Genomic DNA, 26,427 nt, shown 5'->3' on the forward strand with positions numbered 1-26,427 from the left:
GGAATGGCGCGTTTAATCATCAGTACATACACAGCCTTTGAAGCTTCTAATTATTTACAGTTTATTATTTTTCATATTATTACATTATTTTTCACACCACCCATAGTGTACGGTCTGCCAGACTGTGTTTAGCATTGAGTAAAGATATGATCTGCTACCTCTAGTCAAAAGAAAAAAAAACAACAACAACAAAAAAACCGGATGCAGCAATTGAGCTTCTACCGTACATTCTGTAACTGATAACGGTAGTCTCTTGGAGAAGCATTTTATCTGTTTGCTTTTGATTGGACGTGATGGATTTTTATTGTGCTTCGTACAGTCGGGCTCCTGATCTTTGATGAAACTGGGAAATTGGATCCTCTATGGCTGTAGCTGGTTGTTTGATTGTTTGATGCAGCATGAAGAATTCACTCTCTCTCTCTCTCTCTCTCTCTCTCTCTCTCATCAAAGATTTGTGGTAGTTCAGAGTTAATTTTGTTTTGTTTGAATGTTTCTCACATCCCAGAGTGAGGAACTAATCTGATAGTTTGGACCATTTGACCTAACCTGCCATGTTCAGTGATGGGTGTGTCATTCATACAGGAAGTTTATTAGAACTTTTTGGGCTATGTATTAGTGCAGCTCTCTCTCTCTCTCTCTCTCTCTCTCTCTCTCTCTCTCTCTCTCTCTCTCTGTCTCTCTCTCTCTCTCTCTCTCTCTCTGTGTCTGTGCGCGTACTCGCATACTCAGGTCACCAAGGCAAAGGGTGCAAACATAGTGCTTTGGTAGTTTCAGCCAAACAGTCACACCCGGTCATGCTAGTGAGGCTAGCAACCCAGATTAGTTTGCAGTAATGGGATTGAGAGGCTAACGCTAGGCTACTTTGTTGTTGACGCTTTGCTAGCAAACAGATTTACTATAATTTCGTGCTAGAGTGCTGCTAGGCTAACCACTAGCTAACAGTCTGGAGCGTTGACGTCAGAACCTGTCTATACTGAATCGTTGACCATTATAACATGTATTACAAACCTCAGATCTGTTCAGCTGACATTTAAGTATGATTTAATAAGTTAAAAAAAAAAAAAAGAAGAAGAGGAAAAAAAGGACATCCATGTGTCCTTGTTTGTCTGTGTGTGAGTGTGTGTATGTATGTATCCTTTCATGCCTAAGACTTTTGGCAGACTAAATAAAGTAAATGTGCTTTCTTTAGCAGCTTCTGTTAAGCCAGAGGTTCCCTTTTGTTTACAAGATTCAGACTTGCACACAGGTTAAAAGCTTACAGGAGTCTTATGGAGACAGTTTGGTTCTTGGGACGGATTCTCAGCCTGCCCTGAACTCACCTCTTTCTCCCTGTCTATTGCTCTTGCTTTCTCTCTCCATCTCTCTCTCTCTCTCTCTCTCTCTCTCTCTCTCTTTCTCTCTGTCTGCCTGTCTGTCTGTCTCTCTCTCTCTCTCTCTCTCTCTCTCTCTCTCGCTCTTTCTCTCTCAGTCTCTCTCTGTCTGTCTGTCTCTCTCTCCCTCTCTCACAGACAGACACACACATACACAAAAGCACTATTGTGAGGGAGCATTAAGATTTAATCTGTTGCTAAAATTCACTGAAAATTGAGTAATTATACTAAATATGCCACACTGAACACACATAAACACACACACACACACACACACACACACACACACACACACGCAAACGCGTCAACAACAACCGCAGGCAGTTTGGCATGTTAGGTGTGTTGCACACGCAGAGAGGTCCTGAACTGAATACAAATGTGTTTGTAAAATGCAACACGGACAAAAAAAATAATCTTAACAACAACAACAACAACAACAATGACCATACTGTGTGGAGAAGCTTTGTAACAGAGGCTTTTTTTTTTTTTGATAATTTGCAGTGATCTGTGTTGATATGCGATGATGACGTCAAGACAGGAGATGTCGTTCCTCTCCTTGGATTAAAAATCCCTTCGGTCTGATTTCCATTCTCCCTAGGATTAATTAAGAAAACTATTTGTATGTGTTTTTCTGTGTGTGCGTGTGTGTGTGTGTGTGTGTGTGTGTGTGTGTGTGTGTGTGAAAGAGAGAGAGAGAGAGAGATAAAGAAAGAGTAATTGGGTCTCCTAAGGATTGATGCACCATAAAAGCCATGAGAGAGGAAGAGGAGAGGAGAGGAGGTAGTCACAATGAATAAAAACTTCAGCTTTACAGACCACACAAATAATCCATCAAACACATTTATGCCCAAACCTATGTCTCACTCCACTACTCTTACAGCGGTCTGATCATGAATATAGTATTTGTGATTCTTATTCTGTGGGAACAACTGTTAAATTGACAGTCTTAAATCATCTGGGACAGTGAGAAGTGAGTTTCAGAGTTGTGTATGCAGGTGTATGTTAGGGACAATCCAGATCCACTGGACAAGTCATATGACCTGAGGACTAGACTGAATGACTCACCTAAACAGCAGGTAGCGGTAAATACTCTTAACGGTGCATATGTCTGTCTCTCTCCTGGTGTGTGTATGTGTGTGTGTGTGTGTGTGTGTGCGCGCACATATGGGTTCCAGTAATATCTTTTAGCCTGGCTGCCTTGTGTGTTTGTACTGAGTCACGCTGATGCTTTAAACATGGCTGAGATTAACAATTGTGACGCCAGCAGTCAAAGTCCCACCTGGCTGTGGGTGTATTTTAAATATTTCAAATTCAAAGGTAAAGATATTTTCCAGAATGAAGCTTAAAAAAATGTTGTTTTATTGCTATTGTTGTTGTTGTTGTTGTTGTTGTTGTTGTAGGAAATAACACATCCAAAGATGAACAAAGATGTCTGCATTTGAAATGTATGTTAAAACCTATAACTAAAATATCATCATAATACACACACACACACACACTCAGACTGTGGCCTACATCTTCAGAAAACGCTTGGCACAAATGACTAAACACTTGGCAGCATTAAACCTTTGTCTGTGTTTGCGTGTGTGTGTGTGTGTGTGTGTGTGTGTGTGTGTGCACGCGCACGCTTTACACGTGCGTGCATCTAGAAGACAGACTGGGAGATGTTTACCAGCGAGCACTGACACACATACGCATGCCATATCCTTGCGGCTGTCATGTCGGGACCCAGACAGCTGGGTTAAAGGCACGGGACAGTTATCAAGCTCGCAGAAAACTGTCAAAACACACAACCCCCTTCACCCCTCAGCCCTGACACCCCAACCATCACAACCTTCCCTAATCATGGGACAGTCCTAACAAAAGGTCAAGGGTCAAGAAACACTCTGACACAGCACTTGTCGCTTTCTTCAGATCTCTGACACCTCTAACTCACTGCCACTGTTCACGACTCAGATATAGTCAACCCGTATAGAAATAATTCTATAGGATGTGAATTTTTATGAATTCACATGTCTTAGAGCAGGAGCAAGAGTGAAGACTGTTGTCTGAAGGCACAGCAGCTTTTCCCTGCACCCTTGTCCCATTCTAGATATATATAGTCTACAGCTGATACATGGCTTCCTCTGTGATGGACACTGGGTAATGTAGTTCTGTCATTAAACTTAGACTGATGTTCTATATTGTTAAACTGGCTGTCCTGTGTGCACTTCTGTGGTAGATCGTTTGTATGTATGTGTATAAGATAGAGAGAGAGAGAGATAGAGGGAGAGAGAGAGGTAGAGAAAGAAAGAGAGAGAGAGAGAGAGGGAGAGAGAGAGAGGATCTGTGTGTATGGTAACCTGATGGTTATTTGTATTGTCTTAAGTCTCTCTTCTGATTTCTGATCACTCTTTTTGTCCAGTGCTAGTTAAGTCCAACTAGTTATGCCAACACTATAAGAGACACTCTGGTCAGGCTAAGAAAAAAAACGGATAACGGTATTTCAATACAGTTTCAATACGGTCACTATTACAAACAGAGGCCAGTACACTTACATTTACAACTCACCTCAGGTAAACCTGATTCACGTTTACAGCTCACCTTAGTTAAGGGATATTCTAAATTTAACCAAGTCCCTGTTTTGGCATCACACCTCTCGCAGAGTCTAACACTAAACAGAGCCTTCTGACCTCACAGGCTCTGTTGTGCCCAAAAGTGTCCATCAGCAAAGACAATCAATGCAGATTATGAGAACGATACAGTACCCCAGACCTAAGGGCAGCCAAACTTAATACCCACTCAATCAAGCATAAAAAAAAAAAAAAAAAAAAATCTGAATTCAGCTCTTGGGAAATTGCAGTGGCATGCAGGCGGCTGGTTAAAGTTGAATTTAAATTCTAGCGTCGGCTTTATGGGTGTAAATAGTCTAGACAGTCTTAAAGCTACTCTAACAATAACTGAGCTGATCTGTTTTTCCTTCAACAATGTAACTGTGTGCCTGGTCATATTAGTATTAGAGAGAAAAAGAGAGAGAGAGAGAGAGAGAGAGAGAGAGAGAGAGAGAGAAGGGGTGTGGGTATCAGTGGTCACAGAGCCATATGGTTAATCCTCTAATGGGGGGGGGGTGTCTTAGTATTGGGCAGTGAAGTGGCTCTTCCCTTCTTCTGTTTCCACATCCCACTCTCTCTTTCTCTCTCTCTCTCTCTCTCTCTTTTTTCTCTCTCTTTTTCTATCTCTCTCTAATCCCTTCTCTCCATTTCTCCTCCACCCCACCCCCCACTGTTTTTCTCCTCCTCTCCCCCTCGCTTTTCCTTCTTCTTTCAATTCTATTCTCATACTTCAGCTATTCTGTCTCCTCCTGTCATTCTCTCTCTCTCTCTCTCTCTTTCTCTCTCTCTCTCTCTCTCTCTCTCTCACTAACACGCATACATACACATCAAAAACACAATCCTTACTCACTTGAATCATTGTATCTCAGTCTACTGAATTCTAACTTCTGGCACTGTAACCGTCACACATATTCCCGACAAATGATCTCCACGTAGTAATGCATGAGGTTTTTACATTACAGAACCTCATAGGTGCATAAGATCTGGTGACCAGTAATTGTATTTTTTATTTTATTTTGCAGGGCGGTGGAATTTCAGACTTCAGTCACCGCACTGTCACATGATTACGGTACCGCTGGTTATCTCTCTGGGTCCATCCGTGGCTTTCGGTCCTGTTTATGATGTTTGGGCACATATGAGCCCAGACCCAAGCATCGGGATAATCTCGGGAGTATTCACCCATCGCAGGTCGGATAAAAGCCTGTTTTAATATCACAGATTACACAGAGAGATTAGAAATGGTGTAATTAAACCCATAGGAGATAAATGTTATTCTGTTGACCCAGTTACTCACTGTGGCGGGACAATGTGTGTGTGCGTGTGTGCGTGTGTGCGTGTGTGCGTGTGTGCGTGTGTGCATGTGCGAGTGTTCGCGCACACATGTTTGTGTGTGTGTGTGTGTGTTTGTGCCTGTCTTTGTAAACACACATATATTGTGTAAGTTTCATGTGCATGTCCGTGTGTTTATGGACGTGTAATGTGAAATACGAGTGTGCATTTATGTACATAACTGAACAGGAAGTCTGAACACATTTCCCTCTGGGAAGATTTGAGCCGTTGTCATTCTGTTCACTGACTTACTCAAAGAAATTTATTCATACACTGGCGTTCTCAAATCCACAGACATTTGCATTAAAAAATCACAGACAAATACATGAGAATAGAAGACACGGCCAGTCATTTTCAAAAATTCCTAAAAACAAGGGAAGGGTGAAGACAGGCAGCTCCGCGGTGGAGAGAGACGGGGTTTCGAATGATTAGGTATTGATGCCGATGTGGTTTTGATGGAATATTCCAGAATTTGATGTCTATGACACCAGCTGAACTTCACTGTCCCTTTTACCTCAACTAATGCAACGTATCCATTCACTTTACATACACCAGTCATAGTAGGTATGCATGTATGATACAATGTATGATGTCATAATGTGTGATGTCCTATGGTGCTTTCTCTTGTACCAACTTCAATTCTCATTGGTCAGATCTGGCTGTAGGTCAGAGGAGTGCTGATGTCACTGCTAGATCACTGATGTCCAAAGTGATGTCACACACAAGAGTGCTGATGTCACGTAAGTGGTCATATTATGTCATTTGTTATTCACTTGTAAAACATAGTGGTTTTGTCACCCGTATGTAAACAGCTATGTCAAAAGTATAATTATACTGAAATTGGTATGAAATAAGTCATGCCATCTGTATCAGTGTGTCTTACCCAAGTCCCTGCCCCCCCACCAGCCCCCCCCCCCCCGGCACACACACCCTTGATACCATCCCCTCTTCCAGCTCACCGATTCAGTTGATTGGTTAATTACTGAGAAATGGATCTTTTGTACCAGGTGTGCTGTTACAGGGCTGAAGGGTGAATGTTCATGCCAGGGTGACCTCCGGGACTACGCAGAGAAACACTGGTCTTACAACAAGACCACTTGTCTGATGAAGGCTCACATAAGGACCAGGTGAGGTGTTAGAACTCCACGTCATATGAACTCTGTCAACATGTCTCCTTTTACCTTTTCAGAGCTCATAATGTCTCATAACTACCCAATTACTGACACTATGAAGGTTTCATGGATGGTCTGTTACACTTAGCACAAAAAATCTGACATCTGAGTATGTCTCAGTCTTTGTGTGTGTGTGTGTGTGTGTGTGTGTGTGTGTGTGTGTATTGAGTGTATTGTTCAGGCATATTTTGTGGCTACGGCATATGGCGGCCCAGATTAACGGCTTACTTGATTGGGCAGGTGACTCACAGAGCCACACCTAATCGGCAGATCGACTAATTGATTAGGCAGCAGGGACTTAACGGTGCAATCCTATTCCCCTCTACCTGCCAACAACCTGACCTCATACACAGACAAACACACACACACACACACACACACACACACACGCACACCAAAACCACCACGACCACCACCGACCCACACACAGCACCCCCAACCGCACGAGCCGTACCACTACACACACTACCTATCCAGCTCGCATACGCGTTTCACAGTGAAAGTCCCCATTCACCAGAGCCGAACAGAGCCGAACCATTCCTCTGCAAATCGCAAACGACGGGCCAAACAAATTTCTTACCAGCTGTGCTGTAACTGTTCGGACTCTCGGTACATTTGAAGATAAAATGCCTCTGTTCCCCTCTTGATTCTGCTTTCTTACGGGAGAAACTGAGTTGAGATCAGTCCCTGCTAGTCTACTGCTGCAGGTAACTATCATTTACTGATCCCAGCACAGTGTAAAAGACCCTGCGCCCTGATCTCACCCAGCTGCGAATAAGAATTTGAATTCGAATTCGAACATTTGAATTCGAGATGTTTCTCGTTTGTGTACATTCAACAATGCTCTTAGTTCAGCAGTGTAAAGAGTTACATTAACTAGGTTCGTAACGAGTGTGGGTTGCCGTTAATGTGGAACCCCGTATAACTCTGACTGAACTCACCTTTGGGGAAGGGGTTCGGTTGAACCACGTAGAGAAATGCGTGGACCATGTGGAACAAAACACCGATGGGTCCTGGTTCATAGTATGCGTGCGTCTCGTACACCACAGAGGGCACAAAGCCGAAATCCAAAGTTTCCACCTGTACCTTTTGCATATCTGCGTATGGAGGCGCCGCGGTGTCCGGTTGCTCCTCGAATTGCTCGCTGGACGTGAAACCCCAGCTGAGAAGAAGCAGAAGTCCAACTTTCCACGGCATAATTATTGGTTTGTTAAGTTCAGACCCGAAAAAATTGTGGAATAATTAAGCCAAACGGTAAAAATGAGGGAAGGGCAGCTTAAGAGAGGAGATAATGGATTTTTCTAGAGTCTCTGGCAGCGCGTGGCATGAAAATGATAAATACCTTTAAATAAAGAAAAGTGAGGAGTCAACGACATAAAAAAAATATGTAGTTCCAGTAGATGTGACTATTCCCCGTTTCTTCGGACTTGTTTCATGGCATGCATCCTTCCGTCGGTCCAGGTTCTTAAAAGCGCGCTCTCAGCTGAGATATTTCACTCCCCTCAGTGCTCCGTTGCTCGCAAGCGGAGTTTCCATGCGCGCGCACCGCGTGCGTTCGTGCGTGTGCTTTGATCGCGCGCCCCGGTCCAAAGTGTGTGTGTGTGTGTGTGTGTGTGTGTGTGTGTGTGTGTGCTGAACTGCCCTAGGAACAATGGACACCCACAGTCGGAGCCAGCACTATTCACTCGAGTGATATATCACCGTAATAATCATCTCGATCTCTCAACCTGTCCACAGCATAAAGACTGTCTGTGACATCCCCCCAGTTTGCCCCTTCAAAGGACATTTTAGCACCCCTCAGCCTGGGTCGATTTGGAAACAGTGCTTTGATGCTCCCCTCCCACCCTTTCTCTCTCTCTCACACACAGACACACACACACCTCTTCACCCCCTCTTAACACCACCCCCGCTTCCACCTACCCCTGTCCCCTGTCTCCTGTTTCAAAGCATAATCATTTGGTGACAGAAAGGTACAGCCAAATCCCACCCAATCCTTTCAAATGACCCTCATCCCGAGTCTTTAGTTTACCAGCCAAAGTCCTGCTTAGAGTCCTGTTTAGAAAAGTTCCTCAGACCCAGTAAAACCCCTGGTACAGTGTCACTGCCTGCCCTCACTCACCAATATAACGTACTGAAAACTTCAGTTCAGTTTGAACATTAGTTAAAGACCAGTTCAGGTCTGTGTTACAGAACGAAAGTTTCTCAGTAACTGTCAGTGAGGTCAGTAAAGCAGCTGTGACTCTTACAATACGTAAGGACTAACAAATAATTTTGACTTAGGACAGGACAGATCAACTGAGGTTGTATCAGTTAAGCATTCCTTAGTGTGCATAGGTGTGAAATCAGTTCAGTTCAGTCCTCTTTTAATCCGGTTTATTTCACATAAGTGTGAATAATGTCATAATAACTTCAGTCCACTTCTTTTAGCAAGTGACTGCGTCTAAACTCTGGCTTATCCAGAATCAGCTGTGAACAGATCCTTTTAAGGTGTTAAACATTTTAGTCATATGCTTGGCATGTCATAACGCCTGCCAAGAACTGTTACCAGTGCAACACTTCATTTCACTTAAAAAACAAACCACAAAGTTATATTTAATTCTCCGGGCACACATATTTTATAATGTGTTGTGACTGAGTACACTGGTTTGTTCTCTCAGTTAGGTGACGGAGAAGTTGTATTTCAGTGTGGCAGTGGTGTGCTGTATTAGTTTCAGACTGATAAGGACTGAAATACACACCCTCTTCCTCTCTCAATCTCTGTCTGTTTCTCTCTCTCTCTGTAGATACCTCAGCTGTTTAATGGAGCAAGAGGTAATATCCCCAAGAACAGGCAGATAAGACTCAAGCCAAATACTCTCTCTCTCTTTCAGGTCTGTATAATTCTGCAAGAGCTTTACAACTAATATTGGCATAAAAGTCAAAACATAATAAATATGAGTGTTTGTGTTATGGAATGGCGTAAAAGAAGTACTCAGAGGATTCTGGGAAATGGACAAAATGTATGTTCAGTATAATTAATATGCCAATCCACCATTCCAAGTCTGCAGTTGTTAGACAAATGATCAAGCAAGAGACTCAATTAAGTTAATCGAGACTGAAAAATAAGACAAAATTATCCTTCAGTATCACTTGACTAGACATCATGAATAATTCATATTTTTCTGCAGGGAATATTATGATATACCACAGTACATATCAAACTTTTATAAATATGAGGGTTAAACTTTTATAATAACTATTTCTCTTGAGCCCAGCAGTGCAAGGCTTTAATATTTTGCGTGTATCTAGGCCTCGTATTTGGTGTGTGTGTGTGTGTGTGTGTGTGTGTGTGTGTTCGCGTGTATGAATGAAACACGATCAGATTACAGTTTTGGACTCTACACTGAGAGTTGGCTCCTTTCAGAATTCATAACCACGGCAACAAAACCTCACTGAAAATGACAAAAAAAAAAAAAAACCCCAAGATATTCAGAGAGGTACAAAACAACAAAACTTTTATTTTGCCAACCCCATGCCCCGCCCCCTCCCTTTAGCCCCTCCCTTCTTCCCTCCGTCCCTCCCTGATGTCGGGTCTATTACAAAGGTTCTGCGTTACTCTTCCAGTTCTTAAATGAAATATGAAATCATAAAAACTTCAGCAAAAAAAACTTATCGGGTGATATTTCTGTATACAAACACACACAAAAATGAAAACGGGTCAGAACTGTTTACAATTTGATCCGTGCCGGCAAACGAAATCGAAAAAAAAAAAAAAAAAAGAAAAAGCAAAAGAAAAAGCTGCAGTAATGTTCAGAAATGTTAAAAGTGCGTACAGATTTCTCATCGCAAAAACTAAACAAAACATTCCCAAACACTTTTCACTCATTTGAGCCGTGAGAAACTGAAGAGGAAAAATTGAGCTCACAAAAATTACGCTGTACGGACGGATTACCGCGTGAGCCCTGGTAGCTCACGATATAAAATTATATTAAAAGCTATCTTAATAACATGCCTTTATCGGTTAAGGAAAATAAAACTATAGGCTTATTCTTATCGTGTTGGCTACGTTTAAAATGTGTATCTTATCAAAAAAAAAAGAATGAAGATGGGTATTTTTTGTTGTTGTTGTTGTTGTTTTTGGTAAATGATGACATTTTTGAAGTCTGAGAATGTAGATTGCTTTGCTACAGCCCTGCTTTACTAGGGGGGGAAAAATGGATAACAGTCATGAACTGTTTCATCAAATGTTTGTAAATTATTTGTGTAAAATTGTGTAAATTATTACACAGACTACATGTGTGTGAACGCCTAACGCGGAGTATGGAAACACTTCAGTCAAATACCTTTTTCACAAGCGGTACAATATACAGTATATGAATATATACTCAGAGTATTCATTTAAAAAAAAAATCGGTGTAATTCATGATTGCGATATGCATTATTAAATAAAAGAAAAAAAAAATTCAACATTTTCCAGGCAGACATAGAGCAATGAGAAATTGGGAAACAATATCAGAGTGTTAAGACAGCATGGTACATCAGTGCGACATCCAACACATAAATGTGACTTTTTCCTGTATTATGATGCTTCATAGTCAGTTATGGCATTACATTTCTGTTACCCATTAATAGACAGTTACGCAAGAAATGCGGCATAAATATGACATTATAAAGATACAGGAATTTTTCCCAAACGTGATTATTTCATCTTTTTTTTTCCACTGCTGGTGCTTGTGCGAAAAAAAAACAAAACAAAACAACAACAACAACAAACCAATCAAATGTATCCCTGACTTCCTATGAAGTCTTATGAAGGCTTAATGAGCTGTTATGCGTGTACACAGGGTTCACTGAATGAAATACAGATGCAGGCAAGAGTCAAAGTAACAGGTAACATTTTGTTAGCCAGTCTCTTGACAGAATTACATTTGTTCTGTGGCTCTCCCAAGCTTTCCAACAATGGGTACCAAAAAAAAAACAAACAAAAAAAAAGATCGAATTACTGATTGAAAAGTATCTGCAGTCCAAGTGTTATATTTTTTTTCGCACTGAGTCATTTTTAGCAACCGGATCGATAAACTACTGAATACAGCGGTTCGTTTTTATAGAAGCCTCAATTCAAGCCGTCATTTCATTAATGGAATGTTGATTAATAGAGAAATAATCACCTGTTGACACTGAACCTTTTATGTTTTTTGTAGTTATATTTTGACAAATCTCTCGAAACTCTGAGTTGAAGGTTTTTTTGTTCCTTTGCATTTACTGCCAAAATCATGGGTTTCTTACCTGACAAAATTATTCACACAATCTTACTACCTTTAAATAACTCTGATTAGCATAATGTTCACACAACTCTACAGACCCGAAAACACTAGATGTTACCAGCCAGCCTGTGGAATACTACGAATGAAAATACTTAAACGTAACACTTTATTTAAATATAAGCTTATGAAGCATTTATACATAACTTAACGATCAGTAACAAAAAGTTATAAAGTGGTTTATTTGATCTACTCACAAGCAAATTTAACTTAAAGTGTTACGCCTTCAGAGAGGAGGTGGATATGACTTTACCGGCTCTGGCATTGCAGTAGTTAAAGAAAAAAAAAAACAACAAAAAAAAATGACTGGTTTGATAAAATATCACTTCATTCAAGCTATCATGCTTTTACTCCATACAAAAAAAAATTAAAATAAGACTTTGCTCCCCTTCTAACATTGGCTACACTTCAGTCCATAGAACCAAATATAAGTTTAGCTATTGTGCTCTTCACAACTTAAATGTAACATATGTTTCTCAAATTCAAAAGAAAATATCCCCAAAAAAAAAATCAAAATTTTTTTTTCAGTCAAATCAGATGATGCTCAGAAGTGGTCAATGCTTTAAAAAAAAAAAAGAAAAAAAAAAAAGAAAACCAACCAAACAAACAAACAAAAAAAACACTAGCCTATGAGGAGCTGAGCTGTAAGACCTCCCACCCAACACGGCACAACTGTGAACATTTCACCCTAACCCACCGACCGAGGCTGGTAAAGATCAAAATAGTTTTTGTCAAGTAAAATCTTTAAAACAGAATGCTGGTTCATTTCTCCTATGGTAAATAATTCTTCTCCCCCCCCCCCCCCCCCCCCTCAGTTTCAGTCTGACTCACGAGTTATCCCAATGTTCTAAGGCTTGTTCGTTTCGTGTTCGTTTTAACAACAAAAAAAACCAAAAAACCTGTGAATAATAAAATGTCTCAATCATTTCCAGATCAGTCAGTCTGGACAATTTTGACTCAGGATGAACAATGCCTTGCTTCTGACAAATAAAAGCTGGAATGCTACACGTTTTCAATTCTTGGCTTTGCTGGTTCACACAAAGGCCGGGCTATGAAAGTCTTGCAGCTCAAATCCTCACACTGTGCATCTTTTTGCGAGTATAACATTCTGTTTTGTAGCTATGAGAGTAAGGTGTTTGCTTCTTCTGTTGCCACAGCGACACAAAGAGTCTTACAGCACCACTATTCAGTAAGCAGACCATACAGGGCGGAGTCTTCAGGGCTTTGGGGCACAACTCGGTGTGTGTGTGTGTTTCAATAGGTTTATGTAAGGAGAAGCTCTGCTCTGTGTGTCTGTATGTTTGTGTGTGTTTGTGTGTGTGTGTGTGTGTTTGTACGCACACTGGGGTGGAAATCTATGAATCACTCCTTCCAGTCTTTAATAAATTAAGAAAACAGCGTCTTAATAAATATCCCACGTGATAATCAGGTGAACGGTTTCAGGCTGGCAGCCGGTGGGCATTAAATCAGGGTCCATACCACTGTGCCAACCCTCGTCACTCAGAATGGGTATACGTGTGTGCGTGCGCGTGTGTGTATGTGTTAGTGTGCGCGCGCGTGTGTGTGTGTGTGTGTGTGTGTGTGTTCAGTCAATCCGGTTCCCACAGATGGTGAAACGATCTATTTCGAGCAGGTCTTTTTTGGGTGCTCTCTGTTTGAGTTCTGTTCCGTCCTGACCGATGCTTTTCTCCTCTGATTCGTCCGGCGTCGTCAGAAACTGATCCGATTCGCTGTTGGGTATTCCCGGGGCGGGGCATTCGGCCTCGTGGGTCGGCTGTTTGGTGATTGACGTGGACACGTCCTCCTCCGCCGGCTCACCTGAAACGGGCGTGGTCACAAAAAGCCAGTGAGCTCAAATTTGACGGCAATTTGAATTCAATATCCCTGACAAACTTCGTACCTGGGGAGGAGTACTGAGCGAGGCCTGGGACGAGAGCAGAGGAACAGCAGGGAGGGGAGCAAGGGATAGAAGGAGAGGAGGAGAGAGGAGAGTAGGAGGTGGCAGCAGCAGTAGCAGAGGAGGCATGGTCGGATGAGGAAGGAGCAGAACCGGAGGAAAGACCCCCCAAGTCTGAGAGAAAGAAAAAGAGAAAAAGAAAAAAAGAAAGAAAGAAAGGAAGAGAGAGAGAGAGAGAGAGAGAGAGAGAGAGACAAAGAAAGAAAGAAAGAAAGAAAGAAAGAAAGAAAGAAAGACAGAGAGAGAGAGACAGAAAGACAGAGAGAGAGACAGAAAGACAGAGAGAGAGACAGAAAGACAGAGAGAGAGACAGAGAAAGAAAGAAAGAAAGAAAGAAAGAAAGAAAGACAGAGAGAGAGACAGAAAGACAGAGAGAGAGACAGAGAGACACAGAAAGAAAGAGAGAAAGAAAGAAAGACAGAGAGAGAGACAGAAAGACAGAGAGAGAGAGACAGAGAGACAAAGAAAGAAAGAAAGCAAGACAGAAAGAAAGAGTGAGAAAGGATGGAGAGGCAGAAAGAAAGAAATGACACAGAGAGAGAGAGAGAGAGAGAGATGAGCAGATGTTAAACAGAGTGCTGGAGGTCGGTGGTTAAGGTAAAGCAGGCAGAGAGGAGCGACATGGAAAAATGAGTCTGTGTTATGAAGGAATGAGAGTGACAGATGAGGAGTTAGTACAGGGCTCTTAAGTTAGTACAGTGTACTAAAAGCAGGTGGACGGGCAACGAGAACAGATGTTATATACAGGCTATAAGACAGAGCAGTAAAAATACACAAGTTTTTTCCACTTCTACCACTGTTATTGGACACTAGGGTGATGAGGGGATAAATTAAAGATCACACTTCAAAACCAACAGACAAACAAACAAGGAACAGCGTCAACTCCTCACACACTGTCGCACTATGAAACTTAATATAATTACATCTATATTACAGTGTTATTGATGAGGATACCGTGTGAACCCCGAACGCAGAGAGTCAGGCAGGACTCAGTCATCAATCCTCTAAGTGTTTCATAAATCCAGTATTGATGGAATGACACTGTTATCGATACTTATGAAACGAATAAGGATTCAGAGTATGAATGAACTCATTCCCAGGGGAAGCATGTGTCCATATCATATCCATGTTAGGTTATGAGTGTGCACTAATGTAAGCGTGTGTGTGTATGTGTGTGTGCGTGTGAAGTTGGAAGTTTTGTGCATTTGTTCTCTGATGGCTCTGTGTGTGTGGTGTGTGTTGCTTGAAGGATCTGACGTATTGGAGTACATGTATGTGTGTGTTACTTTGAGGATTTTTGTGTGACTATAAGTGTGAATATATTTGAGTAGGTGCATGTGTGTGTGTGTGTGTGTGTGTGTGTGTGTGTGTGTGTGGAGTGTGCGATACCTAGAGGTTGTGCTTTGTGTGCTGATACGTGTGTGTAACACTCTGATGATTCAGTTGGTAGTAAGACAGCACGTGTATCTGTGAGTCTATATGGGTGTTAAGTGGAGGACCTTATGTGTGTGTGTGTGTGTGTTACCTGGTAGATCTTATGCATCTTTGTGTGTGTTTGTGTTCAGATGGGGGTGAGAGAGTGTGTTTAGCTGTGAGTGTGTGTATCTGTGAGTGTATGATACCTATGTTACCTGGAGCGTCTCGTGTGCGTTTGACTCGATGGGCTCGGCTGGAGGTGCGGCTGGGGGCGGCAGAGGGCGGGGCCTGGAACAGTTTCTCCTCCATGTTAGCTTCCTTTACGTACAGACATGACTTCCCCAACAACACGATACTGTTCAACACCTTCAGAGTGATCATTCTGAATGTACACACACACACACACACACACAAACACACACACACAAACAGAGACATTGAGTTAATAGCAATGAGGGATCCTACCTTACTCCTCAATATATTTATATCATGACATGACTGATTTTTTCTCTTTCTCTCTTTTCCACACACACACACACACACACACACTTACCCCAGGTAGAAAAGTAGCACACACACATAGGAGAGAGAGCCCTGGATTTTCACTGAGCTTGTCACAACTCGGATCAGCTGTCAATCACAAAGTATGCACTCTTACTACTATAAGGTGTCATTATTACTGCAGTATTAGCCCTGCGTGTTTAATGACAGGTACAGCCTTTATACAGATCATATATTTACACACACAGCCATTCTCTCATACTATAATAACCAAGATGTTTTAAACTACAGGTTTAAAGTAACAGTGATAGAGAATAGCAATAGAGTGAGTATGTGAGGGTTTTAACAGACAGTCAGCAACTCACCAACAGGGCTAAAGGAAGTGGAATGAAACCCATTCTCCTGGACACACTGTCACTGTAGTCGGTATATGCCTGGAGACCAAACACACACACACACACACACACACACACACACACACACAACAACAACAGTTACACACACACACACACACATACACACACACACACACATACATACATACATACATACATACACACACACACACACACACACACAACAACAACAACAACAGTTACACACACACACACACACCAGCATGCACACACACACACACACACACACACACACATACATACATACATACATACATACATACACACACACACACACACACACAACAACAACAACAACAACAACAGTTACACACACACACACACCCCAGCATGCACACATACATTCATACGCACACACACGCACACACATACCAACCATAGTTACTCTTGTACTATTCCAGACAAATTTTCAATGGCAACAACCTGATGAGATTGTGCAGTTGTTATTTAATTACTGTTACGCGACACATTAACATCAAACAGAGCAGGCCACTGTTTGAAGTGGGAAAACTGTTGACTGATTGGCTGAGAGAGCTTAAGATCAGCCAATAGGAGCGCGACTTACATTCTTCTGTCGGCTGCTGACCAGGTCAAACGCCAGGCTAGCTCTGTACTCACTGTAGACCTACATATTCAGACATGCACAGCCATCCACAAACACACACACACACACACACACACACACACACACACACACAGAGACACACACGGGGAGAAAAAACCCACAAAAAATAAGCAGGAAAAATTTTTCTGGCCTGTTTATTGAGCACAATGACGTTAGTATGTCTGACAATGAGAACAAGCAGCTTAAATTAATGCAGTGAGTATGTGTGTGCGTTTTGATTGGTGTGTGTCTCTCCCTCTCTATCTCTCTATGTGTGTGTGTGTGTGTGTGTGTGTGTAAGTGTTTGTGTGTTTGTTTTGAGTCACGTCAAGTGACTCAGACAACAAGTCATTCTCGGAGGCGGCAGATTCAGTGACATTTATCAAAACGAAGCACAAATAATGCATTTTCACTCAGAGAAAAAGTTGTAGAAAGCAGACAGGAGAGTTTGAATGAGGATAATTCACCTTATATTCCCTACCTGTCCTATGTATATGTCACTAAGGCAATTAAAGGGTTAACGGCAGAGAGTGAGGGGTCTAGTGGCATTGCATAACAGAGCTTTATATATCAGAGAGAGGGGGAGGGAGAGAGAGAGAGAGAGAGAGAGAGAGAGAGAAAGACCATTTGATACTATCTGAGAGTTGTGAGTCTTGTCTGATTACACCTCAGCGGTGAACAAACATCTCCGAATATCATGTTTTCCTTTCCATATCTTCCCTGTGATTTACATCCCAACAAGTCCTATCTTATTCACCACAACACATCTCCCACTGAGCACACCTAGAGACTAACGACCTCTCTCTCTCTCTCTTCCGTATGACTTTTCTAATCTATTAAGTTCAGGGGGGGCTGTGTGTGTGTGTGTGTGTATTGAGGTTGTCTCTGCACAGTGTGGTAACGTTAAGCTCCCTGACTAAACTAAACTAAGCTACTGTAAGACACAGGAGATCCTCCACAGCTAATCCCTCACAAACAACACAGCCTCTTTCACCTCTCTCTCTCTCTCTCTCTCTCTCTCTCTCTCTTATTACATCTATAGAAAAATACTCAGAAACCGTTTAGAAAGCACTATCTTATCGGTATACTTTCTGTGGTTGAGTTATCTCGTTCTGTCTCACTGAGGCGAGCGACACGGTGTAATTCTCTCAGGCTCAGGTAGGAGACATGCAGAGATAGCCGGCCCTAAATCCCTCTCTTTCATTCCCTCTCTCTCTCTCTCTCTTTCGCCCTGCGTTCTTCATCAGTGCCCTTCTTTTTTCCTCTCTCTCTCTCTCTCTCTCTCTCTATTTCACCCCTAAATCATTCTCTTTCATTCCCTCCTTCTCTCTCTGTTTTTTCCGCCACATGTTCTTCTGTGCCCCCCTCCCCGTCTCTCTCTCTCTCTCTCTCTCTCTCTCTCTCTCTCTCTCTCCCCCCTCCCTCCTTTTCCAGAGAGATTTGGGTTAGAGGAGTGTTCAGGGTCATGCTAGAAACTAAGACGGCCACCGTGTCGTTCAGACCGGCCCCTGGGAAACCCGTCCCTTTTCAGACGGTTCCTCTTCCGCGACGGGACCTGTTTCTGGTTCTCTGCCGTCTGTGCGTCTGTGTGTCTCTAACGTAAATAGGTCGTCATAAAAATTCACACGTTTCCCTCTCGCTTTTTCTCGCCCTTCACAACGTTTCCCAGGTTTCGCAGTTTTATGAGGTTGTTTTCCCCAAAAAAGCAAAAAAATAACCAAACAAGTTTCCAAAGTAGAGTTTTCACATTCATCTGTTCTCCGGAACTTAAGTCGGACTGGGAAAAAATAACGAGATCACTTGAATCAAACTCTGGAAACTTCCCTCTGGACTAATTACATTAGTTTCACTGACTATGTGCCATGTGTTACGCTGTATGTTAAATAAGTACATAGATGGCGTGGTGAACATCAGACACATGAGGAGGCGCACACTCACGTCGGCTGTGATGTCGTTGAACTTGGTGATGAAGGCGTGTTTGACCACATCCACGGCGATCTCGGACGCGATGACCATGCACACGTCAGGAAACAGCACCCACAGGTGATCTAAACGCAGCACGGTTTCGACACGGTTACGGTCCACATCGCCCCACAACGTGCGGTTCACCGCGCGCGATCAACAGAACGTACATCATAGATGCATCACCGCACACACACACAGAGTGTCACACATATACAACTCTATATACATATAGTATCACACATACACAACTCTATGTACATATAGTGTATGTAAGTAATTGCACTGCTTTGTGCCAAAGCCTCTGAATACAGGGGGCTAATTGAAAATCTACAGTTGTACAGATAGCAATCACTGAGCGCAACAGTGTGGTCGATTCTAATTATGCACTGAATTTGTGAATTACTCAGGTTCATTAACAGAGCGATAAACTTCATTAATGGATGGAACTTGTTAATCGCCTACGATCAGTGATTGATAGATTTTTACTAATTGGACTGAATGTGTTAATTACTGGGTTCTCTGCCGGATTGCGAGATTTCGCGCTAATTGATTTGAATGTGTTAATTACCTGGGTTCCAGGAGAACTGTTCCATGTTCCGGAGGCACACGATCAACAGTAGGACGTAATTTGTGAATCGCTCTTTAATATCTAAAATATCGCCAAAATAAAAAAAAATTTAAAAAATGGAGAGAGAGAAAAGAACAGTGACGTGGACAGACACGATCGTTTTTATACAACGTGGATTAAGAGGCGAGACATTAATAATACGATTAATCAAAGATGACGAATGAGAGGACTGAATATGAAGTGATGTGCACATGATACAACATTACTCTTCTGTTATTCCAATAAGAGGACGAGCGTATAACAAAATATCACGCACCACTGTTGGACATCTGGAAAAGGTTGTTCTTCTCAAACTTTTTAAACACACTGCCCTTGATCTCAACAAACTGTAGAGGAAAAAACACGCACACAAACACACACATCAGAGAAAAAGGGAGGTCGCACACAGATTTCCAATGAAGAGAGGCTATAAACCATATCAAGTTCAAAACATCTCTATATGTACAGTTATGTTAATAAGTGCGTGTATGTATGTGTGTGTGTGTATGTATGTGTGTATATGAGAGTGCGTGTGTGTGTATGTGTGTGTGTGTGTGTATATGAGAGTGTGTGTGTGTATGTGTGTGTATATGAGAGTGCGTGTGTGTATGTGTGTGTATATGAGAGTGTGTGTATGTGTGTGTGTGTGTATATGAGAGTGCGCGTGTGTGTATGTGTGTATATGAGTGTGCGCGCGTGTGTGTGTACTCACGTTGTTGGACATCATGATGGTGAGCAGTGATTTGTTATGGGAGTTGAAGGCTACATTGAGAGTGGTGGCCTGAACCATAATGAGAATGGCATGCAGAACTGACACACACACACGCTCAGGAAAATAAAACAGACAGAAAGACTCTCCAGTTTATACTGCACAACTCTGTCAGCTGTACTTTAATCTTTAATCTGTACTTTAATCGTACCCTTTCATTTCTACTGTATACAGTCTATTTTTATGTTTATTACTGTTATCGTTTTGTTTGACTCCGAAACTTTAGCTTTCGGAGTCTCTTTAAGTTTTGCACAGCTTACAGCGAGGCACTTTGTTCCGTGAATATTCTTCCGACAGAGGCAGGCCAAAACGAAACACAGGTGTTATTAAGGATACAGACGTAGAGAACAGCCATGAGGAAATGCGGGATAACTCCGATGTGGGCTCTTTTCTTCTCTTTGGGTTCTGTGGCTGTCCAGTACAGAGCATCCAAAATATCTTGACCAAACGAGGAGAACAAACGATCCGCCACCTAGAAGAGAGGAGAGAACAAATTCGCCCATTAACACGTACAATATATAATTACCAACTGAGTTTATATATAACCGCTGTTCTGAGATCAGTGAGAGAGGAGAGAACAAATTCACCCATTAACACGTACAATATACAACCACCAATAATGAGTTTATATATAACCGCTGTTCTGAGAACAGTGCTTTTGTACCTCTAGCAGTATTGACACTGTAAATAATACTACGCGCTAGAAATGATGCTGACTTTATAAAACAGCTGATCTTAAATCAGTGGCGTAATGTATATTTTGAAGAGTTTAGGTGATGCAGAATTTAGGATCAAACTGCACATGAGGTAGCATTTGAGGGGTTCTAACGTTTTAACAGAGTTTATATATGAGCTGTTCTGAGGTCAGTAGAAGTTGAAGAATGACTGTTCTTAAGGCAGTAGTAACATGACCAAGGCCAGACACCATGTTAAAGAGTCGTGACCTTAAACTGTAGATGGTGTACGACTTGTAATCCAACTGTAAACAAAGCAGGAGTTAGAGAACTTAAAACTGAGTTTATATATGAGCTGTTTTGGGGTCACTGGTGACTTGCCTCGAGCATATTGTAAATGATGTAGAGTTTGATGACAGACTGGCCTCGGATCAGGTGGTACATCATGGAATAGTCCACGTAGTGCATCATGGAGTAACAGAGGATCATGATGAAACCCTTCAACACGTCACATACTTGTGCAGGCTGCAGCAGACGAGAGCCACTAGACAACAACACACACCAAACACACACACACAAAACATGTAAGAGATGGTTAAACTGACACCACATGTCTTGTTGTACTGTAGACCATGTTGCTAAGTAGCTAAGCCTGGTCTAGTTTGATGGCCATGCTTGACAGCACAATACACAGCCAATAGAAAGTTACGCTCCAATAATCTAATTTAGTAAAAGGACAAACAGATGTACAGTGTACATGCAACATGCAAAACCATTTCTATTAGTACACCAAGTTTAGCCAGGCATGATAACTGATTATTACCAAAACACTTTTACGGATGGCGTCCTACACAGAAACAACCTGACAAATATTACTGAGATTACATATTTATGGTTTCCTTCCTTTCCTGAGTGTGTTTTAGGGCTTGCAATGTGTAAACTAATGTGAGGTTTTTGACAGAGTGACCTGTGTGAAGTTCAACACTGCCCTCTTGTGTTTGGAGGTGGAAGCACTACCCGATATCCGATTAGGTGTGTTTTTTTTGTTTGTTTTTTTTTAGTAGCACTGTCTGAAAGCAAAGCTCAGCAGAGCAAGATTAGCAGAAGTGTCTGATGAACAGTGCAGTCACTCCGCGTATGTGCGTGTGTTTAAGGTGTGAGTGTGTGTGTGTTTGCGAGAGTGCGTGTGCGCGTGTATGTAGTCTGTAAGCCACTGCAGTGAGTCCAGCACCGTTGTATGCGTGTGTACCTGCATACCTGCTCTTTTTGCAGTAGGGGCATATATTAGCCCTGCAGGTAGAGAGAGACACGTTGAAGAAAAAAAAATATCAGCTACACTTGCATTTAAATCATTCCCTTACATTGCTAGCTTTATGCAGAGAACTAATGGTGTGCAGAGCCCTCTGGTTAATGGTAAGTCTTCAGTTAATACTGTATTTGTGAAGTGTAACTGTTATCTAAGTACACACCAGGTACTTAGGTACAGTGTGTGTGTGTTAATAATTACTCCGAATACACGCTTACCCGAGTAAGTGTGTAAAAGTTTGTTTGGACATGTGCTTGTATTACGTGAGTCACTGTGCAGTAACACCGTGTGAGTTTTATTTATGGCTGCAGCAGGGCAGTGTGAATATGTGTGTGTGTGTGTGTTACTTGAGTCCAGAGCAGGACACTGTCCGTGTGTGTGTGTGTGTGTTACTTGAGCCTAAAGCAGGACACTGTCCATGTGTGTGCGTATGTGTGTGTCCGTGTGTGTGTCCGTGTGTGTGTGTGTTACCTGAGTCCACAGCAGGGCAATGTGAGTAGTCGAATGAGGGCTAGTAATACTCGGAGTGGAAGCAGAGTGAAGACATACAGAAAGGCATCCAGACACAGGAAAAAGCCAAATACCATCAGCTAGGGAGAGAGAGAGAGAGAGAGAGAGAGAGAGAGAGAGAGAGAGACAGAATGTCACATAACAGTATCACCACTCTCTGTTTAATTCTGAACATTAAGCGTGTCACAAACATCTTTTTCCAGAGCCTCAAACGTCCAGTTAGCTCAGCAAACATTGCTTCTGAGACATCGGAACCTGTGTGCAGGAGCAGAGATCTCAGGAACGCGACGGAAGTGTCCGGAATCTAACCGGCACCGCCACGGGCTGAGGAAAACCCCCGAACCAACGGCCGCTGCACACATCCGTTCCGTGTGCACGTACAAACGGGCGACAGGGTTCGCTTTTACCTCAGGCTCCCGTTTTAAAACCAATAATCCTGTTTTTATAAGTGATAAACTGTGCGTTCTGTGAGTTTTCAGAGACACGCAGAGAGACGTGAGGCAGTATAATGGAACTGTGTGGTATTGTACAGTTATGTGGTTGTAATATGACGACAAGTGGCAGTTACGATCTCTGGGTATCGGGGGGGGGTGTGTGCTTGCAGGAGTACAGTAGTATTATGGGGTTGTATAGTGGAGTACGGTGCAGCAATGCGGTGAAGCGTTGTGTTGTATTGTAACATTGTGAAGCGTGTGTTGGATTGTGCAGTGTTGTACAGAACTGCTTGATTTCCATGCCATCCTCAAGTCTTAGGGGATATACAGATAACCGTCCTGTACATGCAAGTTGTGTGGTATCGTGCAGTGCTGCGTTGTTGTGTAGCTGTGTCTTATGATGTACACTTACTGAAATGGTTAGCTTGCACATCTTGCACAGTTGTGTAATTGTGTATTAGTGTGTAGTTGTGTGTCACTGAGTCGCTGAGTAATTTGGCGTAACTGAGGTAATTCCCTCCGGTTCCTCGATAACACAGGGAGGTCTGGTGTGTTACTCAGTGCATTGCCCTGTTGCTCCATGTAGTTGCATGGTAACAGTACCTTCTCCAGTTCTTTTGGGATGCGCAGACAGGTGTAGACTCGTTCTCTGCGTTCTGTGTATTTGGCCTCATTGTGTTCTAGAAAGTACCCTCTGGTAAGCTCCGCGCTGATAAACCTGACAAGAGAGAGGTCTGTAAACGCACACACACACACCCACACACACACACACACACACACACACACACACAAGTGAATACAAAACGGCACCCAGGACAAAAAAGGCATTCTGTTCATTATTAGAGACCATTATTAGTGCAGCATTCCCACCAATGTGAGTCCCAAACACGACACACACACAAAGACGGTGAAAAGAGAGAAAACAACAGACAGAAATGGCTCGACTACTCTCAACAGCACCCAGAAAGAAAGAAAGAAAGAAAGAAAGAAAGAAAGAAAGAAAGACAGAAAGAGAAAAGAGCAGTTGTGCTGAAGATCAGGACAGGTTTATGTACGCAGAGCGATATGAACAAGGTCTTGATTAAGTACTATGTGTGTTTAGATCTGATGCCAAGAGAGTTCATTTATCTGTTCGTTCTCAATGTTTATCAAAATGAGCCAAGGTCAGCTAGGGGTAAGGGGTAGTCCTTAGGTGAACTGCACACAGGGTGCAGGTGCGCGCGCACACACGACCACAGACTCGTGCATTTCCTGTAAATATAACAATGAACCGTATCTGACTGTGTGTTTGTGTGTCTGTGTATGTGAGAGAGAGAGAGAGAGAGAGAGAGAGAGAGAAGAAAGTTAGAAAATGTATTATTCTTTTAAAGTGACCTCCTTCAGAAAATATTAAACTTGCGCGAATAATGCAGTTGCTCGGCACATACCGGCTCGATATTTTGGCAAAAAATGTTTTAAATTTGTTAATAGAAATGACTCGATCTCAGAACAATTTCAATACAAACACATCAGAAAGGGAACTGTATACAGCTTTATGTCACGAATCGTTTCATACGCAATAGCTTACGCGACGTACACTTGCACTCGCCACACCTCTGCGTGTAGATTCTTTGTAATAACCAGGAAGCAAACGGACCCCAATTAAGTTAATGTCCATCCATTACGAACTAATTACGTCTTGACCTCATTCAGGAAATTTGCTTCCGTACTTGATCAACCAGATACAGACACCTCCTCTGCAGTAATTAACTGAGCTCATTTTAAACTGAGCTCATTTTAATAAGCCCCAAAACAATACCTGTTTACATAGCGTATTAGTAAAGCCTGCACTTGTCTAAATATAACCCAAAGTTGCAGATAAACCTGAAGTGCATCGTCACTGCTGTAATGTTGTTCACTCAATATTGAAAAGTTACCTTATATGCCCCGAAAGCAGATAACCAATTAACTGCATCACCTAGTAACCGGGAAGAAGATTTAACTACGGAACCCCTTTTGAAATAAATTCATTTATGGAGACAAAATCATTGTAATCCCGTCAGCAACAGCTTAAGTCACCGTAATTTAAAGAATAATTCAGCAAATAATTGTTACAAATTTGTTAGCTGGGTGGCTAGCTTCAGTTTACGAGATAAGTACCGGTTATAGCTGCAGGAAGATTGGACTATTTCCTACAGCGTGTATAAAATAAATATCATAAACTTCATGGCTTCACCTTCTACATCACTGTTGTCAGCTGGTGAGCTAAACTTAGTGTTCTGCAAAGTGCCTCTTGCTAAATTTGTCGGCATTACTAGAACCAGATGGATAACCAACACTGAAAGAAAACCTACCATCTACAGTCACACAAGCAACTTGCATTTATCTGAAGAATGACTGTGTTAATGATTATGTGAACAACATATATTATACGTAAAGCCGGACTTCCAGAAATCTTAAAAATATTTGCACAAATCAAATCGCACCAACAGATTTGTATACAGTGTGTAAGCTGTCAAACGGAGCTAATATTAGCGATGACAGCTCCATATAAGTGAGGGTGGACTCACCAGACAGGTTGCGGTTTCTATCCCTTTTTCTTGCATTTCTCTCATAAAATCCCAGAGTTTCCGTCAGCTCAGAGGTGCCGCTGTTTTTCTCCGTCTTGTCAGTGCTAATGGGAACTCGCTTCTCCCTCTCCTTGTCCTCATTTTCTGTGTCTTTTTCGTCTAGCCCCGCCGCAACTGAGTCGGCCATCTTCCCTCATTCGCAGCGAGTACAGACACAACACATCCAAACGTCATCGTTCTATACTGAGGCTGTCCGGAAAACTACAAGTCCCACAGTGCCACGCGACTGAACGAAAAATAAACAAAGCCGTGCAAGAATTCAAATAAATTTCATAAGAACAGTTAATCTCTTAGAACTGTATGTAGCACTAATGTAGCCGAAGCAAATAACGTCGTGATAAAATTGTAAATTGCTAACACACGTGTGTGTGTGTGTGTGTGTGTGTGTGTGTGTGTGTGTGTGTGTGTGCGTGTGTGTGCGCGCGTGTGTATGTGTGTGTGTGCGTGTGTGTGAGAGAGAGAGAGAGAGAGAGAGAAAGAGAGAGAGAGAGAGAATGGGCCGTTGTTTGACAGAGGTATGTGGATTTTTTTCCTCCCGCATAATCCGAGTCATACGGAACTCACTAAGAACACACACACAGGTTATTTCACTGATACACACTCACGAAACTTTAACTTATCCCCACATTAGTACCTCCCGTGCTTTGTTCTCTCAGTCTAGTCATATGTGGGAGGAATTTATTAACAAGAGAATCAATCGAAAAAGAGAGAACAATAATGGCGCTAGAATGATGTTTTGACTCCTAAAGCAGTAGGCGTATCGTTACCATCTGGTATGTTGAAGATAATTACCTGACGCAAATTTTCAATTAATTAACGCGCCTTAAGAATCGCAGCTGTTGTTTTGCCAGTAAATGATATAGAACTTATATGTGTATCTTACGACAGATTGTAGCA

At 42.2% G+C, this 26,427-nt stretch overlaps 2 protein-coding genes across 2 annotated transcripts in view; both read right to left on the reverse strand.

The window, feature by feature from the left end:
• The window catches only part of prom1b (prominin 1 b), a 27,948-nt gene extending 20,289 nt beyond the window's left edge, over nucleotides 1-7,659 (reverse strand). The window contains exon 1 of the mRNA XM_030788050.1: nucleotides 7,404-7,659. Coding sequence (XP_030643910.1) covers nucleotides 7,404-7,659 — 256 coding nt within the window. The remainder of the gene's footprint in view (nucleotides 1-7,403) is intronic.
• A 5,416-nt stretch (nucleotides 7,660-13,075) lies between these two features.
• Nucleotides 13,076-25,657, reverse strand: tapt1b (transmembrane anterior posterior transformation 1b). The gene is made up of 14 exons (XM_030787979.1): nucleotides 25,471-25,657; nucleotides 23,525-23,655; nucleotides 22,449-22,567; nucleotides 21,053-21,215; nucleotides 20,334-20,469; nucleotides 19,941-20,038; nucleotides 19,506-19,575; nucleotides 19,190-19,270; nucleotides 18,595-18,704; nucleotides 16,618-16,677; nucleotides 16,002-16,070; nucleotides 15,689-15,765; nucleotides 15,351-15,517; nucleotides 13,076-13,580 (listed from the first exon to the last, which is right to left on the reverse strand). Exons 1-14 carry the CDS (start codon nucleotides 25,655-25,657, stop codon nucleotides 13,348-13,350), a joined length of 1,701 nt encoding a protein of 566 aa, XP_030643839.1. The 3' UTR covers nucleotides 13,076-13,347.
• Nucleotides 25,658-26,427: the final 770 nt, after the last annotated feature.

Source organism: Chanos chanos, chromosome 11 (assembly GCF_902362185.1).
Source record: "Chanos chanos chromosome 11, fChaCha1.1, whole genome shotgun sequence".
NCBI classification, from domain to species: Eukaryota; Metazoa; Chordata; class Actinopteri; order Gonorynchiformes; family Chanidae; genus Chanos; species Chanos chanos.